The following is a 27,465-nucleotide window of genomic DNA, read 5'->3' on the forward strand; positions in this document are numbered from 1 at the left end:
GTCTGCAGGTTCCTTAAGGGTTCACAATTGCGATATCTGCAACCTGCTAAATCATAACTTAGACGCATTTCAGCCATTTTTCAACTCTTTTCAAAACCTAAACCTTTGGGCGATTTTTCAAGGACATGTACTCTTCCAAACCGATTGTAAGTCATTTCTAACTCGTTTTCATTAATTTTTAACTCTTTTCACATGATTTCAACTCAAAATCAAGGGTTTTCATTGGGGAAATTGGGTGTTTTGGGTAGAACCTCGGTTTTTTCAAATTTTGAGGATTTGGACCTCGATTTGAGGTCCGATTTCAAAATAAATTATATATTTGGGTTCGTGGGTGAATGGGTAATAGGGTTTTGGTTCGAGCCTCAGGTGTTGACCATATGGGCTCGGGGTCGATTTTTGACTTTTTGGGGAAAATATTGAAAAACTTATTTTCATGCATTAGAATTGATTCATTTAGCATTTATTGATATAATTAAGTAACTTGTCGCTAGATACAAGCGAGTTGGTGGTGGAAACAAGAGGTAAAGCGGTAATTGAGGCTTGAATTGTGTTCGTGGCATCGAGGTAAGTGTCTGGTCTAACCTTAGCTTGAGGGATTAGGAGTTGTGTCTTATTTTCTATGTGTTAATTGTGTAGTACAACGTATAGGCATGGTGACGAGTATCTATATGTCGGTGTCAAACATGCCCGTGGGTCTAGTGTTGTAATTGTTGTGACTCCATTGAGATTTATTCATGCTTAATATGTTGATTATCATTGTTGGTCCCCTTGCCGGGATGTTATTGTTTATGATATTGTCTCCCTTGCCGGGATGTTATTGTTATGACATTGTCTCCCTTGCCGGGATGTTATTGTTTACGATATTGTTTCCCTTGCCGGGATGTTGTTGTTCTACTCTTATTTCCTTGCCAGGATTCTTTGTGATTGATGATGATTTATAAATGGGATTGGGTGGCATGCCTCCACGGAAATAAATGAAATGGGAGTGGGTTGCACGCCTGCAACGAGATATTTGAAATGGGAGCGGGTTGCACGCCTGCAATGAGATATATGAAATAGAAGCGTGTTGCACGCCTGCAATGGGACTTATGAAATGGGAGCGGGTTGCACGCCTGCAACGAGATATATGAAATGGGAGCGGGTTGCACACCTACAACGAGATATGTGAAATGGGATCGGGTTGCACGCATGCAACAAGATATGAAATGAAAGTGGATTTTGTATTTGTTTTCCTTATCTTTGTTAGTAATTGGATTTTGGCTCCTTTACATTCCTCTTTGGTATTCGTTATTATCTGATACTCCCCACAGCATGTTCTTCCCCCCTCCCATCTTTACTATTAATATCTGCTTTTATTTTTCGCTGTATATAATTTAATTGCACATGTTTATTTGGTAGTCTGGTCCTAGCCTCGTCACTATTTTGCTGAGGTTAGGCTATGCACTTACCAGCACATGGGGTCGGTTGTGCTGATACTACACTCTGCACTATGTGCAGATACTGGTACCGGAGCATTTGGACCGCAGTGAGGTAGTTGTTTTCAGTCTAACAGGCAAACCAAGGTAGTCCTACAGGCGTCCACGGGCCTTGGCGTCTCCATCTATCATTTCTTTTCTATTTTTTTTTACTTATTCAGAGATAGATTCGTGTATTTTTATTCAAACTTTATTTGTATTAATCTTAGACAGTCTGTGAAATTGTGATACCAAATTCTGGGTAGAGTTGTATTTAGACTTCCGCAGTTTGTATTAAGTTAAATTATCAGATTTTGTCTTCCGCTTAATTATTACCGCTATTTGTATGATATCTACTCACCACTGTTAATGGTTTAAACTGGAAAAGGTTAAGTAATTAGAATAATTTGGCTTGCCTAGCTTTCACCAGTAGGCGCCATCACAACTCCCGAGGGTGGAAAATCCGGGTCGTGACAATTAATAATGGAAGGATTAAACTATTTAAAAATATAAAAAAATCTTTTAAAATGATCACTTTATTATTAATCATCTCATTACAATTCATTCATTATTAATCATTACATAAACAATTTCAAAGTAAAAATTACACGAGTGCCCTATTTGGTCGCCCTCATTTAACCTATACCCACATTTTTTTTATAATGTGTACCCACTTTTAAACAACTTCAGGCCTTTTTCTCCTCTTTCTTCTTCTTCTTCCTTGGGTGACAGTAATTTTATACGGTGTTTGTGAATATATTTTAAAGTAGCTTATGATATTTTACAGTGGCGAGCTATTATGACGCTTTATTTTTTACTATTGCTTAGGGTTTCTTCTTCTTCTTCTTCTTCTTAATTGCAAAATGGGTTCGTTAGTTTTATTGTTGTTTTGACAAATTTATGATTGAGATTTGTTCTTGATGATATTTTGATGTTATGTTTCAAATTTGAGCTAATTTGGAGTAGATTTAGGTATTAAATCGTATATTGGATTGTTATAATTCGAAGAACAAATTTCTGTTTCTGGGAAATTTGCACTTCAAGCTTTTCACTTCCGACTTATTGGCCTTAAGTGCACAAAACCATTGGTTACACTTCAAACCTATTTGTTTTAAGTGCATCTGAAGTGCAATTTTTCACTTCAGACTTATTGGCCTTAAGTGAAGGAAAACGTGTGTTGCACTTCAGACCTTTTGGCCTTAAGTGCATGTAAAGTGCAATTTTTTACTTCAGACTTATTGGCCTTAAGTGCATGAAACCATTGGTTACATTTAAGACCTATTTGGCCTTAAGTGCATCTGAAGTGTAATTTTTTCACTTCAAAATAATTTTTCTTAAACTTCAGACCCCCATAAGTCTGAAGTTGATCGTAAATTGGGTAGTCTTACAAATATTCTTGCAAAATGGTTATAGGTTCAATTATGACCCTAAAATCGGGTATATATACAGAAGCCCTTTTCAAATGTATTGCTTAAACGTATAACAAGTTATATTATAATTGTATAATCTTTATTATTATAAAAATATGAATACGATGTCGGTTTACAAAAATAACCTTATAATATTAAGCATAATAACTCACAATAAAAGGACATAACCGAAATTATAGACATTGCTGCTACATTCCGTACTTTTCTATGTTGGATTTGTCATAATATAATTGACATAAATTCAAGGACAAGACTATTTTTGAGGTTATAAGTAAATTGATGAAAGCTCGGAAATGAGATGTTACATCCCGTATTTTCGGACGCTAAAGTTTTATCGTAAGTTAATCGACGTAAGCTCGAGAATGAGATTATTTTTTAGGTTATAAGTATTATGCTATTTCAAACAAGTGAGTTTCGTCAAAGTTTGTCAATTTGGGATAAAATACAGTCTGGGCTATTATACCCGGTATTTATGGAGTAGTGTCATACAAGGTACCACATGACCATGATAGTAAGGTATATAAAGTGTGTTAAAAGTGAGTAGTAATTAAATAATTTGAGATAATTCTTAATTATGTGGATAGTTGGCTAATTATTGATTTTTAGTGGGATATTAAGTTATTAATTAAGCATAATTTGGATAAGGTTAAGTAGTCCCAACGTGGTAGCATGTGTGAAGCTTTAATTAAGCCTAAGGTGACTAAGTATTTTATGGGTCTAGGTGGCACCTTGAGAGGGACTCTTGGCTAAGCCATAAAGGCTCTCAAATTCACAAAGATATGAAAAGGGCAACGCGAGTGCTTTAACAAAATCCATAAAAGACTTCTCAAATTCAACAAAGGTCTTATAAGATTATGATCAATTCATAAAAGAGAGATATATCTATCTTCATAGCAACGTAAATAGCTTCAGCAAGAGATTCATACGAGACTTCTTAGCATAATAGCAACAGAATTTTACGATTCTAAGGGAGTACGTTGCAATCTTTCTCAAGAATATCATACGGATTCTCTCCTACTTTGATCCATCGTTACGTATTTTATCGCAATTAACATGTGTTAGAGGGATTGTTAAGAGAATCAGTTCGGGTATGTTAAGGCTAATCATTTTTTCTTTTGGCATGATCCAAGTAACGATACGTAAACGTAATGTTATTCCATAAGTAGTTCTACTCTTAGCAGTTAAGGTTTTCTATGTTATTCATTCATGTAAAATGATATTCAAGCATGTCTAAGCATGTTCCTAAGTCTCTATTAAGGTATTTGATAAAAATGTTAATATTTTATAATATAGTGATACATGTATCTTCATGCATTTACCACCGTGCTACGGCCGATCGGGCAGTTACCATCGGTTGGACAATTATGTATCATTATTTACCACTGGTTGGGCAGTCATGCATATTCATTTACCATCGTGCTACGACCGGTTAGGCAGACATGCATCTTTATTTGCCATCGTGCTACGGCCGGTCGGGCAGTTACCACCGGTTGGGCAGTTATGTATCATTATTTACCACCGGTTGGGCAGTCATGCATATTCATTTACCACCGAGCTACGGCCGGTTGGGCAGTTACATATTTACCATCGAGCGTCATGCATCATACGATATCGATAATAGAAATAATCTCAAATAGAAGCATTATATATATATACAGTGGCACTTCGAAGATTCAGGTTGATTCTTATATGTTTTTATTAATGTTGACTTATTGTTATGTTTCAATTCCGCCTTACATACTCTGTATATTCTTCGTACTGACGTCCTTTTTGTTATGAATGTTGCATTCATGCCTGCAGGTATAGATAATCAGTTTGACGAACCCTCATAGTAAACGAGGTTAGCATTCAGCGAAGGATCGGTAAGACTCCACCTCATTCGGAGTGCAGCCGAGTCTATAAGTCATCGTGTCAGAGTTTTGCTACAGGCTTATAGATAGGCTGATACCCTGTCCCATTTGATATCAATTAATCTTAGAAGCTTTGTAGGCAGAGGTTCATTTTGTACAGTATGTCAGAGGCCTTGACGGCCCATATGTATTCTTGTTTTAAAAAAGATGGTTCACTGATACAGTATTTTCCCGCTTATAGTTATATATTATGAGTTATGGCCATGTTAGCCCATAATAGTGACAAAAAAAGAGTTACAGAGTGGTTCGCTCAGGCCAGTACGACACCGAATGCCAGCCACGCCTCCCCAAGTTTGGGGCGTGACAATTGTGCTGTAATCCTATTAGTTTTAGGACATAATACTACAAGTTAGGAATCCTACATAATTACCTTTAGGAATCCTATTAGTATAATTAATTTCGAGCATAGACATATAATACTAGATGTTAGCATGTAAACCTAATACCTTTAGGAACACGTTAGGTTTTCTATTAGTATACTTACTTTTGTGATAAAGACATATTTTTAGTTATGTAATCCTATTCTTTTTAGGGTATACTTCTTAAAATTTTCTATTACTAATTTAACTTGAAAACGTATTATAATGTCCTATTCCTAATCTAATTTGAGAATGTATTATATTGTCCAATCATTTAGAAAAAGGAGAGCCTATATTATTATAAAAGTACGAATACAATATTGATAGACCAAAATAGTCTTAAAATATTAAATAGAAGAACTCATAGGGCCAAAAGAATATAACTAAAATAACCTGTTTTTTAGACTACAAGACCTTCTATTTTACTTTTTTTTTAATATTTAATATTTTAAAATTAATAAAAAAATTCTATTAAATTCTTATTAAAAAGGTGTAAGAAGGTTTAACAAATCAATTTCATAAGAATCTCCATAATAGCCAATATCAAGAAAAAATAAAAGTAATATTAAATAGTATGCAAATTGAGGGAAAACAATTCCATAATATATTTTTATATTATATTTAAATTGTTTTCCTACTCAAACAATATAATTTTTTATCAATTTTTTGTGTAATATTGAAAAATATACCCAATTATTAAACAACAACTAAGAAATATTTAAGAATATAAGGGGTCGTTTGGTTGGGAAATAAGTTATCCCATGATTAATTATCCGGGATTAATTATCCTACCCTCCCATGTGGATAAAAAAATACTACAATCCTGAGATAATTAATCCCGAGATTAGTTATACCACGATTTTATTCCAACCAAACGCGAAATAAATTTATCTCAAATTTAATCCCGGAATTAATTATCCCTTATCCCTCGTACCAAACGAGCCCTAAATATGTGAGAAAGAGAAAGAAAAATAGTTGGTAAGAGTCAATACCACTAATGATTCTGCGACCATAAAAATCTAAAAGTGAAATATCATATCGATCTTTTTACTATTTGAAAACAAATTTTATGGTGAATAAAATTACAATTAAGATTAAATCTTCAAAACAAAAGATAAGTTAATATTTGTATGTGTTGTCATTATTGAGAATATAGACATATCAAGTGGTAGAGAGGAGTCCATAAGATTTTTATCAATTTCTTATATACAAGTGCACATTAGATTGGTGGTTACCAATCTACAATATGTCATTGAGGCAAAGTGTATGTCATCTTCCGTGTAATCAAAGTTTTTGAAATATAGAGGTTGGAGTTCGACGTAACTCCATCATCGAGATGATGGAATTTATTTTTATTTTTTAAAAAAGAGATGAACTAATATTAAGAATTTGAATCAAACTAAAATAAATTAGTTTTTGTGCTAAGACCAAGTAGTGCTTGATGAATTTAACCTTTTAAAAAAGGTTGAGGGAGACCGGAAAGGAAGCTAGCAAACCTAGGGTCAACACCATAATGAAATCTTTCAATTAATTATTTAGCATGAGAATCCAATTTAATTGTACATAAATTTATTCCATAAAAATAGAGTTAGAGATTAAAAAAATTAGAATAGAAAGTAAAAAAATATTATTATAGTATTAAGAATCAAACGGCCATACAAGTGTCTGTTGACGCATAACCAAAGCTAAATGCTGAACAAGAACAATCTTTCTAGACTATATTATAAAGAGTCGACTCTGGCATACCAGGATTATCCTTTGTAGATGCCTCCCGTGGAATCGAAATAATATTTTTATATCATGCATTATTTGCAAATGTCAAATAAATACTGTTAGCAATAATAACAAATGGTGTACCATCAATGATTTTATTATGAGTCCGCTCACTTTAGATTTGATGTACCTCTGCAAACAACTGAAATAACCATCATAAATATATCAAAGCAGACCAATGGTGCTAAGTTTGTTAGGAAAGCAAAATTGATAATATGGGATGAAGCGTTTATGACTAAGTGTCAAATGATTGAAACAATCGCCAGAAGTTCTGGAGATATATTAAATATCAATGAACATTTGGTGAAAAATTAATGGTTTGGAAGATGATTTCTGTCAAGTACTACCAATAGTTCCAAAATCGACGAAAGCAGAGACTATAAAAACTAGCTTGCCAAAATTATACGTATGATCTCAAATGAAAAAGATTCAACTGACAAGAAATATAAAGTAAGAACAGATCAATATTCAATGACTTCTTACTTCGTGTCAGAAACAAAGAAGAGCATCTAATAAAAGATAATTTAGTTCTTTCAGAACACTTAATTATCAATCCCAATGGTAATAGTAGTACATGTAATAAGAAAAATAGTTCTATCATTAGATTAAAATGCAATTTGTGCATATTTCATGATATAAATTAAAAAGCTATCTTGGCTAGCAGAAATGAATATGTTGATTAACTAAATAAAAGGTTGATTGCGAATTTATATGGTAAAAATAAAATATTTTTCAGTTTTGACTCAGCAGAAGATGATACCAACAATTACTATAAAGAAGAATACTTAAATATTTTAATACCAAAAGGTCTTCTACCACATAGGTTTGTTGTCAAGCTTTTTTTTACATATGTTGATGCCACCGTATATATGATAGACTAAGTTAAAATTGATCTTCCATGCATATAGATTGATTTTGAAGAAAACTATGCCCATTATAATGCTGAAAAACTTAGATACACCGAATAACTTATGTAATAGCACATATATAATATATAGAAGTTTTGAGAATAACGTTATACATGTAAAAATTTATGATACTGGTCAATGTGCTTCTAAGTATATTTTTATCCCCGAATTCAACTTTCGTCTTCCGAAACTAAAGAATATCCTTTTAAATTTTTGGTATGTTTGTGTGAAAATAATTTTCGGTATGTTTATGTTTTGCAATTATAACAAATAAAGCATAAGGACAAACATCCTAAATATTGGACTATGTTTATCGCAATATATTTTCTTGCACGAACAACTATATGTTGCACCTTCAAGAGGAATATCAATATCGATAATAAGAGTTCTGGTTATGGCAGAGCAACCAAAGCATTAGAAGGAAACATATAAAAAACATCATCTACAAAAAAGTGTTTGGTAAGATACCATCACATTAAATACTTTTAAACTATACTATATAATTATCTAACTAACATGACTAAATTAATCATTTGTGTACATTTTAAATTCACGTATTATGCTAATGTAATGATATTTTCCGATTTTTAAATAATTTAAATGTTTAAACCATCACGTTCATAGATAGTGTTATTATAATATTTACTAATTTTTGCATAACTCGCCACACAATCAATCTAACCAACGTGTATTATTAGGGAATAAAAAGAAGAATTTAAGGAAAAATGTGGCAAAGCCGCGAAGGGCAAAGGCAAAGAGCAGGTGCTCAACTTAAGCATACGGCCAGAAGAACCTTCGTTTAGTCTAGAACCTTCGTTTAGTCTAGAACCTTCGTTTCTCTCTTCTATAGTTTATCGCAAAAGAAGAGTAGTAGTAGGAGAAAAATGTTCAAGAAGGCAGTGGACGCCAAGTCTCACCAGCGACTTTCCGGCGCCGACCGTAAGAAGATCCGTCGCACTATCAGAGACCGTTTCCCTAATTCCACTGATGCCTTTCTCGACCTTTTACTTCCTCCCAAGGTACCTTTTCCCTTTCTTCAATTGTTGGATTGAATATATCAACATTATTGCTAATTTTTAACTTTTCTGGATTGCATTTTCCTTTTTCATTTAATTTTGATTGTATTGCATTGAACAAAGTACTACTATCACTTATTGTAATTCATGGAATAATCAAAATTTTGTGTTTCTGCATTGATGGGATCACGCAGGCGGAGTTAAATGTTTCGAAATATCCAAATCGAGTACTCGTATATGGTTTGGAGGGTGATTGCCCAATGTTTTTTGACGTAGATGGGCGAGGTCGTGATATATTCCCTACAGGTGCGTACCATCTTACTTTCAATTTTTTTTATGGCAGATAGTCATAGTATTGTAGAGTAGATAGAGGATGAATTGGCGAAGGCAAAGGTCGTCTGAGATAGTATGACATGTCTCATGTACCTTTATATGCACAGGTCTTTAGACACGATAATATGATGATTAAAAATAATGCAGACTTAGCTAATAACACGACACAATGGAAGCAAAAGATTCATATAGATGATTTACCAACTACTGGTGAATTAATAATTGTTGCAATTTTAATTTGGTTCGGTGTTTGCCAAGAGTCTTTTTGGCGAGATCAGAAAGTTTTTTGTGTTTTGGTTATAGATTTAGAGAATCTTTACTTTTAGAGAAACTGTAGTATTTCTTAAAAGTCAATTTTTTTTAGGATTGGATTGAAATGAGCCAGAATAGAGTTGACTTTCATAGCAGACCCTAACCATTTTGGTTTGAGTCTTAGTTTATTGATTGAGTTGATCAGTAAATACTACTCAGTGGTGTTTGCTTTATTGGCTGAGGGAGAGTGTTTTGATTTTTCACTTTTTGATTTTAATTTTATGAAGCAATGTTTTGATAATCTTCCTGTTGGAGTATATTGACTGCTTATAACTTGCTGGTGATTACAACAACAACAAACCCAGTGTAATCCCATAAGCAGCGTGGTCTGGGGAGGGTAATGTGTATGCAGACCTTACCCCTTCCTTGTGGAGGTAGAGAGACTGTTTCCGATAGACCCCGGCTGGTGATTACAAACAACAACAGCCCAGCAAGATCCCACAGGTGGGGTCTGGGGAGGGTAGTGTGTACGCAGACTTTACCCCTACTCCAGAGGAGTAGAGAGGCTGTTTCCGGTAGACCCTCGGCACAAGAAGGAAAGAGACAGTGTATCAGTAACAACAAAGGAATAAAATATTGACATTTGTAAATATTTTAAGTAGGAAGGCTTTTTAGGCATGTTTTGTACACAGTAGCTATGTGATTTGATTGCTTGAAGGATATTTTTTTTAACAAGACAGAATTTAGTCATTAACCATCCTACTTAATTGAAAATGCTTTCTTTTTTGTTTTTCTCCTTTCTATGAGGTGAGTACAGTTTATGCTCTGTGGAAAGTCCCAGAACTTTTGCCTGCTTTTGTGCTGAAAGGGGGTGAAGTTTCTCATTTTATTCTCGGAGGGGCAGATTTAATGTTCCCCGGCATCAGTATACCTCCTGAAGGGTTTCCATCATTTTCTGCTGGGGAGCCATGGGCAGTAAAGGTTCCTGGAAACCCTGCCGCAATAGCTGTAAGCTTATGAGACCTTCCGGGTTTTTTCTCTTAATTTAGATATATTATCAATTTGAAGGATACTGATTTCTTTTCATCAGGTGGGAACAACTACCATGAGTAGCACAGAGGCTATAAAAGCTGGTCTACGTGGAAAGGCTTTAAAAATATGTCATTACTATCGAGACACCCTTTGGTATGAACTAAGAAAGTTAATGTTGTTAGTTTTAGTCCGTACAACTTCTAGAGGTCACCTTTTTCTGGATATTTTTCCAGGGAAGCCGCTGAAAATTGTCATGTACCAAATGCTGGTTTTCTAGAAGACGTCGTGTTTGAAGATCCTGCTCTATCATTGAGTAGTAGGGCATCTGATTCAAGTGAAGTTGATCCGTCAGTTGAGCCAGGAAATGTGACTAACAATGAAGACACCGGAGAAGTGATTGATCCTGATGTTACTTCATCAGGTGTTGGTCATCCTTGTACCACACAGAGTGATGGATCAGATGAAGTCAGTGTGCAGCTTATCAATGATCTAGGCGAGTTGAAGATTGCAGAAACTCCTGTAAATGAATCAAATAATGAGGGACAACATCCCTTGTCTGTTGAAGAGGTAGATGCACTCTTGGACAAGTGCCTTCTTCAAGCATTACATACGACAATTAAGGAAAAAGATCTGCCCATCCCTGGAAGTACATTATGGTACGACGGGTACCAAACTCATCGAAATCTACATGTCTGATACTGAATTTTTTTGATCATAATAAAAATAAAAGAAAAAGAAAATCGACTTTTGTGCACACAATTTCAGATGGTGAACTAAGAGTAGTGCACTTTATTTTTCCCATCTGGCACTAACCGTTTTTTGGAATTTTTGAGCATGAATTTTAAAGGCTCTTTTATACATAGTTTATTTTGCATTGTTATTTCTAGTATTCTTGTTAATGGAGAGGATAAGAGGTTCATGTTTGATGCAGATTGTTTTTTCAGTCACTACAAGAAATGATTACTACTCCTAGGTGTATTTAACTAAGCATTTAACCGTATGCCAGATGTTATATCAAAGTAAGCATATGCAGAAAAAGTGGAGATAAGTGATAACACCACTAGAACTTGTAAACGGTATTTTAAATAAGGCTTAAGTTGAGTACTCCCTTTGTTCCATTTTATGTGACACACTTTTTTTTTTTTTTTTTTTTCTGTTTCAAAAAGAATGACACCTTTATGCATTTGGGAACAATTTAACAACTTTCAATTTTACCCTTAATGACATGCTTTTACATCCACTACAGTGTCATGGCATGTTTTAACACCACAAGTTCCAAAAATCTTTCTCTCTTTCTTAAACTCTGTGCCGGTTCAACAATGCCACATAAAATGAAAGAGAGGGAGTATTACTAGTGCAGAAGAAGCAGATCTAACACCCCTAGAATTTGCGAGGCAGCTATGTAATTGAACTCTAGACGTATTTCAGTACAAATGATCTTCATCTTGAGACAAAACAAGTTAGAGAAAAGCTACCCGTACATGCACTAGGCAATATTCCCTTTTCATGGCTGTTGTCCTGAAGATGAAGGTGATCTGATAAATTAATACCTCCTCTTCTTGACTTTCACTCTTTAACTTCTCTAGATGTTGGAGTGCAACTATATTTGACTTGTTCTATTCCTTGCTTAGCCACTTATTAATGGCTTCATTGCGCTGGTGTAGGTCAAATCACGTGCTACCTTGCAGGCCTCCAGGCATAACACTCGACATAAAGAAGTCATCTCACAAGAAATTATCCAAGTGGCTACAGGCTAAAGCCTCTGGCGGATTGGTAGTTCCGACATTTGATATGAAAGATGGAATTTGATTTTTTGAACATTAAACTGTTGGATGTAGCTGAAAATTTGCTATTGCGTTATGGATGATTCAGATGTGAAGTCATTTAGACTGCTATCTTTATGCATCATAAGAGATGCAGAGAGATTTCTATCTTGTAGGCCATATATTTGGATACACACACTTATATATACTGTGTTCTTCATGCTTAGCTAAGTTTAACACTGATATTGGCACTTCACATGACATTGATGACTGCGTGTAGTAGTACTCTTCATGGTTAGCTGCTCTTCTGTTTAACTTCTCGTCAAAAGCAAAGAATTATAAGTGGTAGGTAGGATTGTTCTGGTGCTGAAACTGGCAAGTATCTGTAGCAACCTCTATCCTCCTCTTTTCCTACTTAAGTTGGGAGGGTTCGAAAAAAGCTGTTAGTCAGAACTTTCAGCTTATCTTTGATGGCGGCAGGTGCAACATATTGATGTAGTCCCGTAACAACAGCCAGTAGGCAAGAGATTGTTTAAAAATTTCTGTGGAAAAAAATGTTACAACCATAGCCAGAACATGCGTGTAAGATGAGGTGGTGCAATACTATATGAGTAGTGTTCTGTCCTGTATTTTGCATTTGCGTATACCTTCATTGTTGATGCTATTTCTGCATTTTGCTTTTTTCATATAGCACATGTCTTGTGAAGGTTTGCTTGCATGTATGCCAGATGTGAGTTTTATATCCTCTTTATTTTTAACCCCAAAGCTAGTTCTCAGGCCTAAGTTCTTTATCTTGTCAATAAGTGTTCGAGAAATTTGCTTTGGTCTCTTTTATTTCGTGGCTTCATGGCAAAATGTGCCCCCATTTCTTGTTCCGGTGCGTTTGGCATCCAGATATCTTCTGATTTTATCTGGCGTTTCACATTATCTAATTGTTTCTCCAAACTTACCAATACATTGGCATGTGCAGATCTCACTGAAAGAAGATAAGCATAAGAAAGAGGTGATTCTTGTTTCTGTTAATCAAAAGCATCCAGACTACTTGTCCTTCAAGCCAGAAAAGAAAAAAGTGGACGACACTGGGCCCTCAATAAATCATGCTTCTAATGAAGAACAGCTGCAGAAGACACTGGAAGTTTCTGAAATTTATAAACCAAGCGTGCATGTAAATCCTATTTTTGCTTCTGTTGGTGCTGACACCAGAAGACTTTTCACTGCATCTGAAGCCTCTGAAATAGTGTTCCAGTACGTTGAGAAAGAAAATCTTGTCAAGCCATCAAATAAGTCCATTGTGACGTTGGATGCAATTCTATGTGATGCTTTATTTAAGGGAGCCATAAAAAAGGGAACGACTTATCCAACAGAAATTCATAAGAAGGATTTGGGACAAACTTTCATAGGTAGGATGCAAGCCCATCATTGCGTGACTCGAGGTAACGATACAGCTGTTCGCAAAGGTGCCTTGAAACCCATCCAGATAATGACAGAACGGAGGCAAGGAAACAAAAAAATGACTAAACTTTCTGGAATTGAATCATTTCTGTTGGATGCAGAGGCTTTGGCTTCAGAGTTGCAGAAGAAGTTTGCCTGTAGCACTACTGTGGCAGAACTTCCAGGTCTGTTTTGACACTTTGACAGCTGTGTATGACCCTTCTTTTAGATTATTTAGTAATTATTATATGGTGGCTCTCAAACTTTGGTTTGTGATGTCCTCTTTGTGTTCTGTTGGTTTATACTTTACAGTGTCATTGGCAATATATCTTTATAGTCATCTATGAATCTCATGGTGTGGCTTGTATTGCTTATTTTCTGCTCAGCTCTTCAGTTTTGGTCTTGAACCCATGGGAACCTGCACTTCTTAGAGTGGCTTTTTGAAAACTATAAAAAGCTGCATCGTGTCTCTCGTTTGATTTCTGACAATGAGCCTTCACAGCATTCTATCCTTTAATCCTCCCTCAAGTGTTGTCTATTAACTGCTCACTTACATTCTCATGGTGAAAAGAGATTAATGTGGTACTGTTTCTTTTAAGACCTTAGGAGGATGATATCTTTTATCCAGGTTAGGAGGATATCTAGTAGTTGAGAATTGTTATAGTTACTTGCAGTTGGACATTTAGAGCATTGACGCTAGAGATAGTTCCATTAAAATAAAATTAAAAAAAGAAAGAAAGAATGAAAAGCAAACAGAATAGCTCTTACTGTGTTTCACTGTGTCTGGGGGTATATAAACCATGTTTAGTAGTCTTGCTTAATTACTAGACCATTTCCATGGTAAACTGATGGAAATAGCTTGATCTGAAGGAGTTGGGTACTATTTATCAATTTGTCTAAATACTAGGGCTTCTTAATTCAATAATTTTTATTTATTTTTCCTCATGTGGAGTTTATTACTATGCTCTGGTTAAGTGAAAGACATGCCGTAGGCCCATAGCAATTTCTGTAATCCATTTAATCAAGTGGGTATTGGTAGGAATGAGTGAGTATTCCTAATGTGCCTCAAAGGTGAATTATTTAATATTGGAATGAAAAGCACCTGAATAGAGCAGGATGGATATAAAGGATTGATATGGTTGATCGCAACTGATTTGGTATTGATGCATGATGATTGTTTGATTCACTTATATTATGCACCTGGCTTTCCTTATCTAAAAAATATTATGCACCTGGCTTTGTAGGTTATTTTCACTTGCTGACGTGATACTTTTGGTCTATCTATGTTTACTGATTTGCTATGTTTGCGTATGAACTTGGTTGTCACTTTGTTCACTTTAAGGGCAGATATATCATCCATATGTAAATTCTTCTATAATTTTAGGTAAGAAAGGACAGGAAGTTTTGGTTCAAGGAGGTGTTATTGATGATCTTGCAAGATATCTTGTTGAGCAGTATGGTGTCCCAAAAAGATATATTGAAGTGCTTGATAAAACAAAGAGGTGAGTGTTGAGGTTTAGTTCGTATCCTATTAGCTAGCGCACTTTGTAAATGTGAATTCGGTTTACCTTTTACTTGTGCTACAGAGGAAAGTGGAAACTGAGATTTGACAACGATGTTTTTGCTAGACAGATCTATTACATAAACTTAGGTTTATTGTTAATTTGTTATCTTCAGGTAAGAAAGTTGGGAACTTACATTTTGGCCCATAAAATGTGGAGAGCTGTAATGCTTGATGATTATCCTTTTGGACTAGCCCTGTTGGTGGATGGAACCTTAAAAAGAGAAGTTGAATCGAATTATCTCCTTGCCTTGCACCCGATAACATGTTAAATATTTCTTTTTTCAAGCTTTCAGATACGATTGCAGGGAGATTGTGAAATACCTATTGTTTTATTTGTAGCTAGACATGTTACCAGCAGCCTGTAGCTTGTATATATTTTGTTTGATTTTTTATCGGTCTTCGTAACTACTGGAGCAAAATTATACTTGATAAAGCATATGCAATGAGAGAAATAAGGATTAGTTATTCATGAGAATTAAATTCATTTTTGATTGTTCTGGTTATGTATTGCTCCCTCCTTTTTATTTCACGACATTATGTACATTTTGGGATACTTCGAAATGTCTGATACCCATTACTTCTCTATACAATTTTCACAACTTTAAAAGATTTAAGCTTATCAAATAAACTTTACAACTTTGATGAAGTGTTTTCTGCATCAAATTAACTTTTTAACTATTACTTAAATGAATCTTTCACGTACAAATACAATATATAAGCAAACTAGAATCTTTAATTATGTTCCCTCAAATCCCGTCTTATAAAAGAAAATGGAGGAAATATCGTTGCTACAAGGTTTAACTTGAGTTATAAATGGGTTGAATCACTTTCTGCTGTCTGCGAATTCCTTTTTTCTCTTCGTTTTCAAGTTATGATTTTTCAGATTCTAAATGATTTCTATTTCAAAACTTTGGAAGACATTGATCTAAATACTCGATCTCTATCTTCCATGAACAGCAGAGATTGTTTTCATGAATAGCAGAAACTCTTTCAGATTTGGGAGCAAGCGTACGTTGTAGTAGTTTACTGGTTTTGGATGAAATTGTTCATCTGCTTTGTGTTTTGCAACAATCACTGTATTTAGTTGCTGTTTTTGGTTCTTGGAAGGTCAGTGTAAAAGGGGAGAGAACCTAAATTCAATAAACAAATCAGTTCATTTATTTTTTAATTTCTTTTTTTTTTTTTTGGGGGGGGGGGGGGGGGGGTTATTCAAGATGTTGAGAACAGTATGTTTAGCTGGAATGGAAGTGAAAAAGTTAGGCTTTTCTCTTCTTTTCTGGTTTCTATGAGTATCCAGTCCTACTTTTCATATTCTTGTCTACTTTCTCACGAGATGAGGAAAATGACATTCTATCCCTCCATTTTCATTTCGATTCTTCCATTACCCCCCAGGCCCCAACTAAAAGCATAGTTAGGAAACACCAAGAGATCAAATACAAATTAGTAGTATCTTTTATCTAAACAGAACACATATATATCTTTTACATTCAAATTTAAAAGAAAAGCAAGTTGCATGTGTAGTTGTAGCTACGTGCCCAAAGAAGTTAGATATGCGCGTGAAAGAAAGTAAGAGGATAGAAAGAATTGAATGGCTACAAATACATTTGTGATAAGAGTCTTTAACTATTTTGGATATTCTTCCAAATATCCAATTGGAGTTTTCTTTCTTCATTTGCAACATCTTGAGCCACTCACCCTTAAACACACAAGAAATGAGGGAGAAACTAAAGATAATAAAATAATGTCATCTTCATTTGATGTAACCACCTCATCTCCAAATGTCCATACAACTATTCCCTTTTCTCTAAGGCCTTTGATTTCTTCTCTTTTTTCCACCTTTTCCTCCTCCTTTACTTTGATTCTTTTCTTCATTTATTGGCAACCCAAAATTTTGCCAAAATGTGAACTTCTTCTTCGTGAATCCTAGTAGGATTATATTGTTCTCTTTCAAGTTGATGCCTTTGTAGGTATCTGATGCCTCCCTCCACATTATCAATGAGAGGATCTTTATTTCTTTGCCTTTTTATTTCTAAATAAAAGTTCTAACTTGTGTAATATTAGTAATTAGCCACTTTTTACCTAAGCTATTAGCATTTAGCCACGATTTAAAAAGTTATTAAATTTTAGCTATTCCATTTGGATACGGGTATATTTTGGACAAAAGTACCTTTAACATACTGAATATCGCTACTGAATTTTAAACATTCTACAAGTGAAATTGAGCATAATATACTGGAGTCGAAACGTTTATAGGTTCAAACCAACAATAATATCTTATTTTGGACTCCATGATACAATTATGGAGTTCTAACTTGTACAAGTTAAAACTCCAGCATATTAATCTTGAGTTCAAAAGAGGTACTAATTCCCTTTAAGTACAAACGCCATCAACAATTAATGAGGTTCAAACAAAGTAGGTTCAAATCCCAATAACGATTACTGGGGTTTGTTCAAACATTTATAGGTTCAAACCCTAGTAACGAATACTGGGGTTTGAATCCTTTCACATTGTTTCAAATATCTTATTTTGAACTCCAGGAATCATTCCTGGATATTACACTAGCAAAGGCTAAAAGATCAGGAATTATTCCTGGGGCTTCGAACTTTAATATCAATTGCTGAAGTTGTGTATTGTATTTTAGTTGAAGGTAAAAATATTAATTTAGTCAGATCGGTGGCTACATTTTCAATGCATTTCAAAATGCGGTCAAATACACAGGTGAGCACTTTTCAAAAAATATTTAAGAAAATACTACTACTCTTTATTTATTTCATAAATGGCAAATTCTTTTACACTAATGGCAGATAGAGCTTATGCACATAATTAATGAGCAGCCAAAATGCACCAATTATGGGATATTTGTCCTCTCTCTCTCCTATTTTAAATTAGGGATTCACTTATATTCTCTTATTTTTCATTACATTTCTCTCTCTTCATTAACCGTTACACTCATTCTATTCACTTAAATCATTATGAAAATAATACTACACATTCAATTATTCATTACATATATTTGATATAACTTCTTAGAGAAATTATGTATATAGCAACAACCCAGTAGAATCCTACAAGTGGGATTTGGGGAGGGTAGTGTGTACGCAGACCTTACCCCTACCCCGAAGGAGTAGAGAGACTATTTCCGAAAGACCTGTTGCGGAAGCCAAATGTATATAGTGTGAATAAGTCACAACTACTATACCAAAAATTATGACAGCCACCAAATAATAAATAAGATAATAAAGCAACAATAAAGGGAACACCAGAATTTACGAGGTTCGGCTAATTTTGCCTACTCCTCGGACACAACCAATATTTTATTTCACTCCAAAAATACAAGTGAAATAATACTAAAGAGAGAAGATACAAATGCCTTAAATAGATGAGAAGGCAAATGAGAGGTGTGTTTAAATCCTAAACATTAAGCCTTCTTTTATAGGGGGGAAATCCCCCCAACTATTGCTAACCCACCGATGTGGGAAGCTGAAATATTTGACATTTCAATAAATCTCCACCTTGGCAAAAATTCCACGTCTTCAATTTTCTCTCTATAACAAATTTTGGTTGTGTCTTCATCTTCAATATTCAGTGTTCAACAATGTTGATCAAATCCAAACAATGTTGAAACTTGACCGCAGTCACCACCTTTGTCAGCATATCAGCAGGATTCTCCGTAGTATGAATTTTCTTCACCGTGACTCCACCTTCTTCTATGATTTCTCGTACGAAATGATACCGAACATCAATGTGCTTCGTCCTTGCATGATAAACTTGGTTCTTCGCTAATTGAATAGCACTTTGACTATCACAAAAAATTGTGATACCTTTTTGTTCAACACCAAGCTCCTTTAGCAATCCTTGAAGCCAAATTGCCTCTTTCACAGCCTCTGTAATAGCCATGTACTCTGCCTCTGTTGTAGACAAAACAACTGTTGACTGCAAAGTAGACTTCCAACTAACTGATGCCTTTGCAAAAGTAAACACATAACCAATAGTTGATCTTCGTTTGTCCATATCACCCGTAAAATCTGAGTCACAATATCCAACTACAAACTGATTGTCTTCCTGCTCAAAAACTAACCCGACATCTACAGTATTATGAATATACCGTAGAATCCACTTCACAGCTTGCCAATGCTCCTTCCCTGGATTGTGCATATATCTGCTAATAACTTCAACAGCTTGTGAAATGTCAGGCCTTGTGCAAACCATTGCATACATCAAGCTACCAACAGCATTTGCGTATGGTACCTTTGACATATACTCTCGTTCAGCTTCATCCATTGGCGACATAGTAGTACTTAGCTTAAAATGGGGAGCAAGTGGAGTACTAACTGGCTTAGTCTTGTCATCTATGCCAAAACGTTGTAGTACTCTCTTCAAATATTCTTTCTGAGATAAACAGAGTTTCTTTGAACGCCTATCTCTAATTATCTCCATGCCAAGAATTTTCTTTGCCTCACCCAGATCCTTCATCTCGAACTCCTTCTTCAGTTGAATCTTCAACTTATCAATTTCTTCCGAATTCTTGGAAGCTATCAACATATCATCAACATATAGGAGAAGATATACAAAGGAACCATCTTTAAGCTTGTGCAAATACACACAATGATCGTATTTGCTTCTCTTGTACCCTTGCCGCAACATAAACTCGTCAAATCGTTTGTACCATTGTCTAGAAGATTGTTTCAATCCGTACAACGATTTTTCAAGTTTGCACACCATATTTTCTTTTCCAGCAACTTTGAATCCTTCTGGCTGAGTCATGTAGATTTCCTCTTCCAAGTTTCCATGTAAAAATGCAGTTTTTACATCCATCTGAACTAGTTCCAAATCCAATTGTGCTACCAAAGCCAACATAATTCTAATGGATGAATGTTTTACAACTGGAGAAAATACTTCATTGTAATCAATTCCCTCCTTTTGAGCATATCCTTTGGCCACCAATCTTGCTTTGTAGCGAACATCTACTTGGTTAGGAAATCCTTCCTTCTTTGCAAATACCCATTTGCACCCAATTGCTTTCTTTCCCTTCGGGAGATTGGCCAATCTCCATGTATGATTCTGATGAAGGGACTGTATTTCATCATTCATGGCAATCCTCCACTTATCTTCTTCTGAACTTTGGACAACATCTTTATAAGTGGTAGGAACATCATCAGCTACAATTGAGGTTGCACAAGCAACCGTCTCTATGAGACGAACAAGTTTTGTTATTGTTCTTTTTGGCCTGCTGGTTGCTATTGATTCAAGTTGTTGTTGAGGTTCCTGAGTTGGAATCTCCTCTACTGGCTCTTCTTCCAGAGGGTAATCTTCATTTGTTTCCTCCTCTGCTTCTTGTGTAGGAAAAATAAATTTTCCCTCAAACTCCACCTGCTTAGAAGCACCTTTATTTTGTTTGGTGTCTTCTGTTACCTTATTTACCATAGCAGATTCATCAAAGGTAACATCCCTGCTGAATATTACTTTCTTTGTCATAGGACACCATAAGCGATATCCTTTGACTCCAGAAGTAATTCCCATAAAAATAGCCTTCTTTGCCCTTGGATCCAATTTTGACTCCATCACATGATAGTATGCAGTTGAGCCAAACACGTGCAAAGAGTCATAATCTAAAGCAGGCTTTCCATACCATTTTTCAAATGGTGTCTTGCCATCAATAGCAGCAGATGGTAAGCGATTAATGAGGTGGCATGCATATGTAACTGCCTCAGCCCAAAATTTTTTGCCCAAGCCAGCATTGGACAACATACACCGTACATTCTCCAGCAAGGTCCGGTTCATACGTTCAGCCACTCCATTCTGTTGTGGTGTATGTCTGACAGTGAAGTGTCGGACGATGCCATCATTTTGACAGGCCTTATTGAAATGATCATTTTTGTATTCACCTCCATTGTCTGTGCGAATACACTTGATCCTCTTGCCTGTTTGATTCTCCACCATCGTCTTCCATTTGAGAAAAATTCCCAGCACTTCATCTTTGTTTTTCATTGTATACACCCACACTCTTCGAGAAAAATCATCAACAAAGGTTACAAAATAGTGCTTCCCACCCAATGAAGGTGTTTTGGAAGGACCCCAAACATCAGAGTGTACATAATCCAAAATGCCTTTAGTATTATGGATCGATGTACCAAATTTAACCCTTGTTTGTTTCCCTTTAACACAATGCTCACAAAACTCCAAGTTGCAAGCCTTTACTCCTTTTAACAATCCTTGATCTGATAGAGTTTTCAAGGATTTTCCTCCAGCATGTCCCAAGCGCATGTGCCATAGCTTGGTTGCTTCTGCCTCTTTGTCGTCACTGGATGTCACTGTCGCTGTCCCAATAACTGTATTACCACGATAGCGGTACATATTATTATTCTTCCGATTAGCCTTCATTACCACTAGTGCACCAGAGCATACTCTCATCACTCCATTTTCTGCAATGATTTTGAACCCTTTTGATTCTAGGGCTCCCACAGAGATGAGATTCTTCTTCAAATCCGGTACATATCGAACATCTGTTAATGTTCTGATCATTCCATCATGGTTCCTTAATCGTATTGAACCAATGCCATATGAGGTAAGAGGGTTGTTATCCGCTGTGTGGACGACTCCATATTCTCCTTCTTGAAATTCCACGAACCAGTCCTTGTTGGGACACATATGATAGCTACAAGCCGAGTCCATCAACCATATGTCTGATGATGTTGATGACTCTGTTGTAACTAATGAGAAGTCTGAATCATCACAATCAGCTACATTTGAATCCATAATGGCCTTTCCATTGTTATGTTTGGCCTTATTCTTCAACTTCGGACAGTCTTTCTTCCAGTGCCCTTTTTCTCGACAAAAGGCACATTCATCTTTGCTGGGTCTGGATCTTGACTTGGATCTTCCCTTCTTTGTCCTCGTTTGATTTTGAGGACGACCCCTCACAAATAGTGCTTCTCCTTCTCCGCCCTTCTGTTTTTCTCGCTTTCTTTGTTCATAGATGTACAAAGCCGAACAAACTTCTCTGAGAGAAACTTCGTCATTTCCATGGAGTAGAGTAGTTTCAAGGTGCTCGTACTCATCAGGAAGTGACGCCAACAACATTAAGGCCAAGTCACCATCATCATAAGTTGTATCCATATTTTGCAAATCTGTGACCAACTTATTGAAACTGGTGATATGTTCATTCATCGTGATACCAGGAACATAGGTGAAGTGAAACAGTCTCTTCTTCATGTACAATTTATTTTGACTGTTTTTCTTCAAAAATTTATCCTCCAGTGCTTTCCATAATTTACTTGCAGAAGTTTCCTTTGTGTATGGATATTTCTGTTCTCTAGCAAGGTAGGATCGAATGGTACCGCAAGCAACACGGTTGATAATTCTCCAATCTTCTTCTCCAATAACATCTGGTTTCTTTTCTTCAATGGCCAGATCTAGCCCTTGTTGAAAAAGGACATCTAGAACCTCGCCTTGCCACATCCCAAAATGTCCGGACCCGTCAAATATTTCTACCGCAAATTTTGCATTTGACACAATTCTTGTCATAAGCGAAGATGCCAATGATGACGTATTGTTGACACTTGATGTAGATTCTTCTTGTTTATTGTCTCCCATCTTTGACACAAATATTATTTAATAGCTGTCGACACAAATCAAGATTATTTCCTTTCTGGTGTGGAAGATCAGACTAAGCTGCAACCACAGAGCATACTCAGACAGAACCTTGACTCAGTTACCAAGATAAATCTTTTCTGATGTGGAAGATCAGACTATGCTGCAACCACAGAGCATACTTAGACAGTACCTTGGCTCTGATACCAATTGTTGCGGAAGCCAAATGTATATAGTGTGAATAAGTCACAACTACTATACCAAAAATTATGACAGCCACCAAATAATAAATAAGACAATAAAGCAACAATAAAGGGAACACCAGAATTTACGAGGTTCGGCTAATTTTGCCTACTCCTCGGACACAACCAATATTTTATTTCACTCCAAAAATACAAGTGAAATAATACTAAAGAGAGAAGATACAAATGACTTAAACAGATGAGAAGGCAAATGAGAGGTGTGTTTAAATCCTAAACATTAAGCCTTCTTTTATAGGGGGAAAATCCCCCCAACTATTGCTAACCCACCGATGTGGGAAGCTGAAATATTTGACATTTCAACAAGGCCCTCGGCTCATTGTATTAATATAAGGAAAAAGGTAATATACATGGTATAACTCAATTATATTATATTTTTAATGAAGTATAATATTATATATTCCTGGTATAATTCATTATCAGAGGTATAATATTGTTTTAATATACATAATATAATTCAAGATATGTTATAATGGTATTAAAGTATTATATTACATATACCTGGTATAAAGTTTTTTTTTTCTTTCAGAAACGCCATGTATATACAAGTTAATGTAATGATATACCTTCTGGGACCTTTTTACCAGAAAGGCCTCCCTTTTTTGGTTGAATAATAACATTGCCAACATAAATAGACAGGAAAGGTACCTATTTTATCATTGGGGAAGATAATGTTTTGAGTTAAAATTAGAAAGGGAATGCTTGGAATGAAATTATACAGTTACTGGATACGTCTTTCAAGGGAGATAATTTAGGACATAAATGTTAGAGATCCTTTTCTTAACGAGATTATAGGTCAGTCTTTTTATGATTTTAGTAAGGAACGACATTAATTAGTTGCTATTTTTGTCAATTAGGTTGTGCTGCTATGATTGCGTTAAATTTTGTTGAAATTTGCCTACTTATGTTTTTTGCCCCCAGTTTTTTGTCAATAATAAGCAGTGCTCAAAAGCCCATTTTGCTTAATAAATTGTGTCTTCTTTTTGTCGTTCACTAAAGAGTAATATATAGTTATTGTCTTTAAGTTCAGTAACTATTTTTCCTACTACTCTGTCGTTATTGAAATAAACCTGTGATTAAGACGCCATCTTTTTTTTTTCCCCTAAAAATTTCGTGAGGGGTGGAGGAAGCTTGAGGTCACTCTCACGATCCATCAATTCTTGATTTTAATGTGTTTGTCATTTCCTTTTTTGGGTTAACAGAGAAAAGTTTGAAGATAATAAAAAATAATGCTGCCCATAAAGAGCACTGGAAGAAGTCGAAACGGCTTCCCCAAAGAATCCTATTATCTCTAAGGTGTTCCACATTTCTATTGAAACTTTAATTAATTTGAATTTGTGCCCGTAAGGTTCGTTAAAGGGGAAAACGATCTTATATATATAACCAGAGACCTCCTATTTAAAAGTGGAGGGATTCCATTCCTTCCAATGCAATCCTTAATAGTATCTTTAAGTGTAGATGATATGTGATATTTTGTGCTGCTGAAATTGCTCGTACTTTTTGCTTACTGAAGGTTTGTTTGACAAGTTTTCTGAACTTAATTGTATTTTCTAAATTAAAATTAAATATACAGAAAATACTACAAAGTACACAATTTTCCTCGCTTGAAGAGACTTTGGATCTTGTAATTTGAAACGAGTCATAGCATTTTCTTTTGCATCTTCCAGATGCCTTATGAATTAAATATGCTTTACTTGATCAAAAAGCACGTAATTAATGACATTTTTATGGCTAAAATTAATATTAGAAGTAATATGAAGAAATTATAGTTAAATGTTTTTAGATATTGTCTTTTCCTGGAAATGAAAGAGTGCCATATCAAAATAAAATAGTGGGAGTAAATATTTTGGGAAAATACATTTTTATTATTTAGTGCCTTCAAGATTTCACTCTGTTCACATTAAACCAGGATCATAGCCCTAGGCATTCTTCCTGCTAGTGAAAGATCGAGTTGCTCAAATATCCCACGTAAAGTATTTTCTTATTAAGAAGCGAGAGGAGAGCTACGTACATTTATTAATGGTTTCGTTTATTTAACTGAAACAACAAAACTGTTTCAATCGCCATAATCATTTCCGTTCTTACTTTTGAATTTTCAGCTGATATCACTTTATATATGGACATTTTTTTTTCTCTTACTGAATAAGCAATAAATAAATGTAAACTGATATTGTTTTTCATTTATTTTTGGGTTAGGGGTGGGCGTGCAGGGGCAACTGGGCATGACAATTTACCCACAGCTATTCTAAGAATGGGATATGGTTTATGTTATGAACGTAGTAAAGGCATAAATGGAAACTTACTTGTGGGACCCAACAAGTGAGGTACGTGGAATTAATAAATAGCAGGCCAAAAATAGGCAGCCATCATTCCCTTCTTCTAGGTCTCCATCCATCGCACAAAACATATAATTAGTGCTTCTAATATTTCTTTTATTCTTTTGATTATAACAATTATAGCTCCATAATTATTATTCTCATCGTGATATCGAAAGAAAGAGCCTTATGATGATAGCGAAAGAGTGAAAAAGGAGTGTAGAGCTAAGTGAACATTAACCCAAAGCAAGAAGCATCATTTTTTTTTTTTTGGCAATTAAAACAAGAAGCATAATCTTTAATATAGATTTGGAGACACTGTAAGGATTCTTGTCAAACTAATTGAATATTTTCTATTAGATTGGTTTTGAATTTTGGTTTGTGCTCAATTGAACACTAATTTGAAACAGAGCAACAAAAAAAAAATACTTATGGACAATAAAATCAATTTGATCATTCAAAAATTATAAATATAAACTTAAATTAACACGTTTTATACAAAAATCATTAAAAAGTTTACTAAATATTTATGAATCATATTCTAGTAAATGTTTTTATGTAAAAATATTTAAAAAACAGTTTGACTTTTTTTTATGGCAGAATAGTTAAAGACCCCCCCCCCCCCCCGAACTTGACGTTTTTTGGCGAGTGTACACCTTAACTATTCGAGGTCCTAAATACTCCTTCAACTTGATTTTTTGAAAGTTATTAACTCCTTAGCACATGACAAAGAAAGTAACTTCAAATGAGTTTGGGCGCATGAAGGTGCTATTTAATTGCCACATCAGTCTAAAATTACCATTTTTCTTAACTCTTATTCTATCTCCAACTATGAAAATGATGAAATGATTTTTTTTAAATTCCAATCCCTATATCACCATCATCATTCCTAATTCCATTCAGCTTCCTTATTCTCATCATATTTCATATTCATTTTGTGAGATAACATCTTCTTCTTGCTTTAGTAAAATAATAAATTTCTCTCTAAACTTACAGCATAAATTATGCTTAGTAGGCCTTGTAATTACCTCAAATATTGGGTGTGTTTTCGGAGAACATTACCCGCGGTAATGGTGTTAATCCCGGCATGTGGGACACATTTGGACAGTGATTGAGACCCATTTGGGTTGGGTTTGCCGGTTTCTTCCACCGGGGTTATACTTAAAACTGATTTGAGTTAGATTCTTCCACCGAATCTTTGCCGGATTCTTCCGCCGGAGTTATATTTAAAACTTATTTGAGTTATATTCGAGTTTTCGCCGATTCTTCCACTAGAATTGTAGTTGTATTTAAAACTGATTCTAGTTTAATTGAAAGGACCCATTTGATTCTTCCACCGGATTCTTCGTCGCATTTAAGTTGGCTACTGAAATGGCGTAAAAGCCCTGATCTTTTATTAGAGTTTTAAATTTTTAATTAAATAAAAAATAATTTATTTTGCCATTGGGTACAACCACATCAGATGAAAATTTCATATGGACTGCGCGTGGATGGACAATGCTAGAGTTAATAACTTTCAAAAAGTCAAGTTGAAGGAGATAATTAGGACCTCAAATAGTTAAGGTGTATACATGCCAAAAAGCGTCAAGTTCTGAGGGGTCTTTAACTATTCTGCTTTTTTTAATTAATACAAAATCAAATCAATTATGGCCAGAGTTACAATACCAAACCAAATCACTGGTTGAATTTTTTTCGATTTGACTTGAATTGTTGGTTTGATGCGATCTGTCGTTTTTCTTGTACACTCCTACTTTTTTCTATGAATAATACGGTTTGATTATGCTTCAATAACAAGTTATCAAAGTTCTAGAAAAGAACAAAAGGGAAATACTGAAGAAGAATAAGCAGGGGATATCACATTAAGATGCAGCATCTAAACTATATATCATGAAATAATGATAGAAGTGTTCTTTGAGAACGAGAACAAAATAATTATTAAACACGATCGAACATATGCTAGTCAATTCTGCTGAATACTTCTTTAACAAATATGTTTCTAAGAAAGCCTCAATTTTTAGCATCTTTTATGGACAATTGTTAGTAAGTTGAGTATTCTTAGGAAAAAAAGAAGAAA

At 35.0% G+C, this 27,465-nt stretch overlaps 1 protein-coding gene across 1 annotated transcript; it reads left to right on the plus strand.

Moving 5' to 3' along the window:
* Positions 1-8,551: 8,551 nt before the first annotated feature.
* LOC107789344 (uncharacterized) lies at positions 8,552-15,728 on the plus strand. The gene is made up of 9 exons (XM_016611138.2): positions 8,552-8,853; positions 9,045-9,156; positions 10,253-10,443; positions 10,526-10,620; positions 10,701-11,123; positions 12,132-12,240; positions 13,201-13,846; positions 15,046-15,163; positions 15,339-15,728. Exons 1-9 carry the CDS (start codon positions 8,719-8,721, stop codon positions 15,340-15,342), a joined length of 1,833 nt encoding a protein of 610 aa, XP_016466624.1. The 5' UTR covers positions 8,552-8,718; the 3' UTR covers positions 15,343-15,728.
* The last annotated feature ends 11,737 nt before the right edge of the window (positions 15,729-27,465 follow it).

Source organism: Nicotiana tabacum, chromosome 6 (assembly GCF_000715075.1).
Source record: "Nicotiana tabacum cultivar K326 chromosome 6, ASM71507v2, whole genome shotgun sequence".
NCBI lineage: Eukaryota > Viridiplantae > Streptophyta > Magnoliopsida > Solanales > Solanaceae > Nicotiana > Nicotiana tabacum.

What these genes read in the sequence shown, in the direction of transcription:
- LOC107789344 (XM_016611138.2), top strand. Translation starts at nt 8,719, where the DNA reads ATGTTCAAGAAGGCAGTGGACGCCAAGTCTCACCAGCGACTTTCCGGC. An exon ending in TACTATCGAGACACCCTTTG is followed by an intron (nt 10,621 to 10,700) that starts GTATGAACTAAG and finishes ATATTTTTCCAG; the next exon opens with GGAAGCCGCTGAAAATTGTC. An exon ending in TACTGTGGCAGAACTTCCAG is followed by an intron (nt 13,847 to 15,045) that starts GTCTGTTTTGAC and finishes CTATAATTTTAG; the next exon opens with GTAAGAAAGGACAGGAAGTT.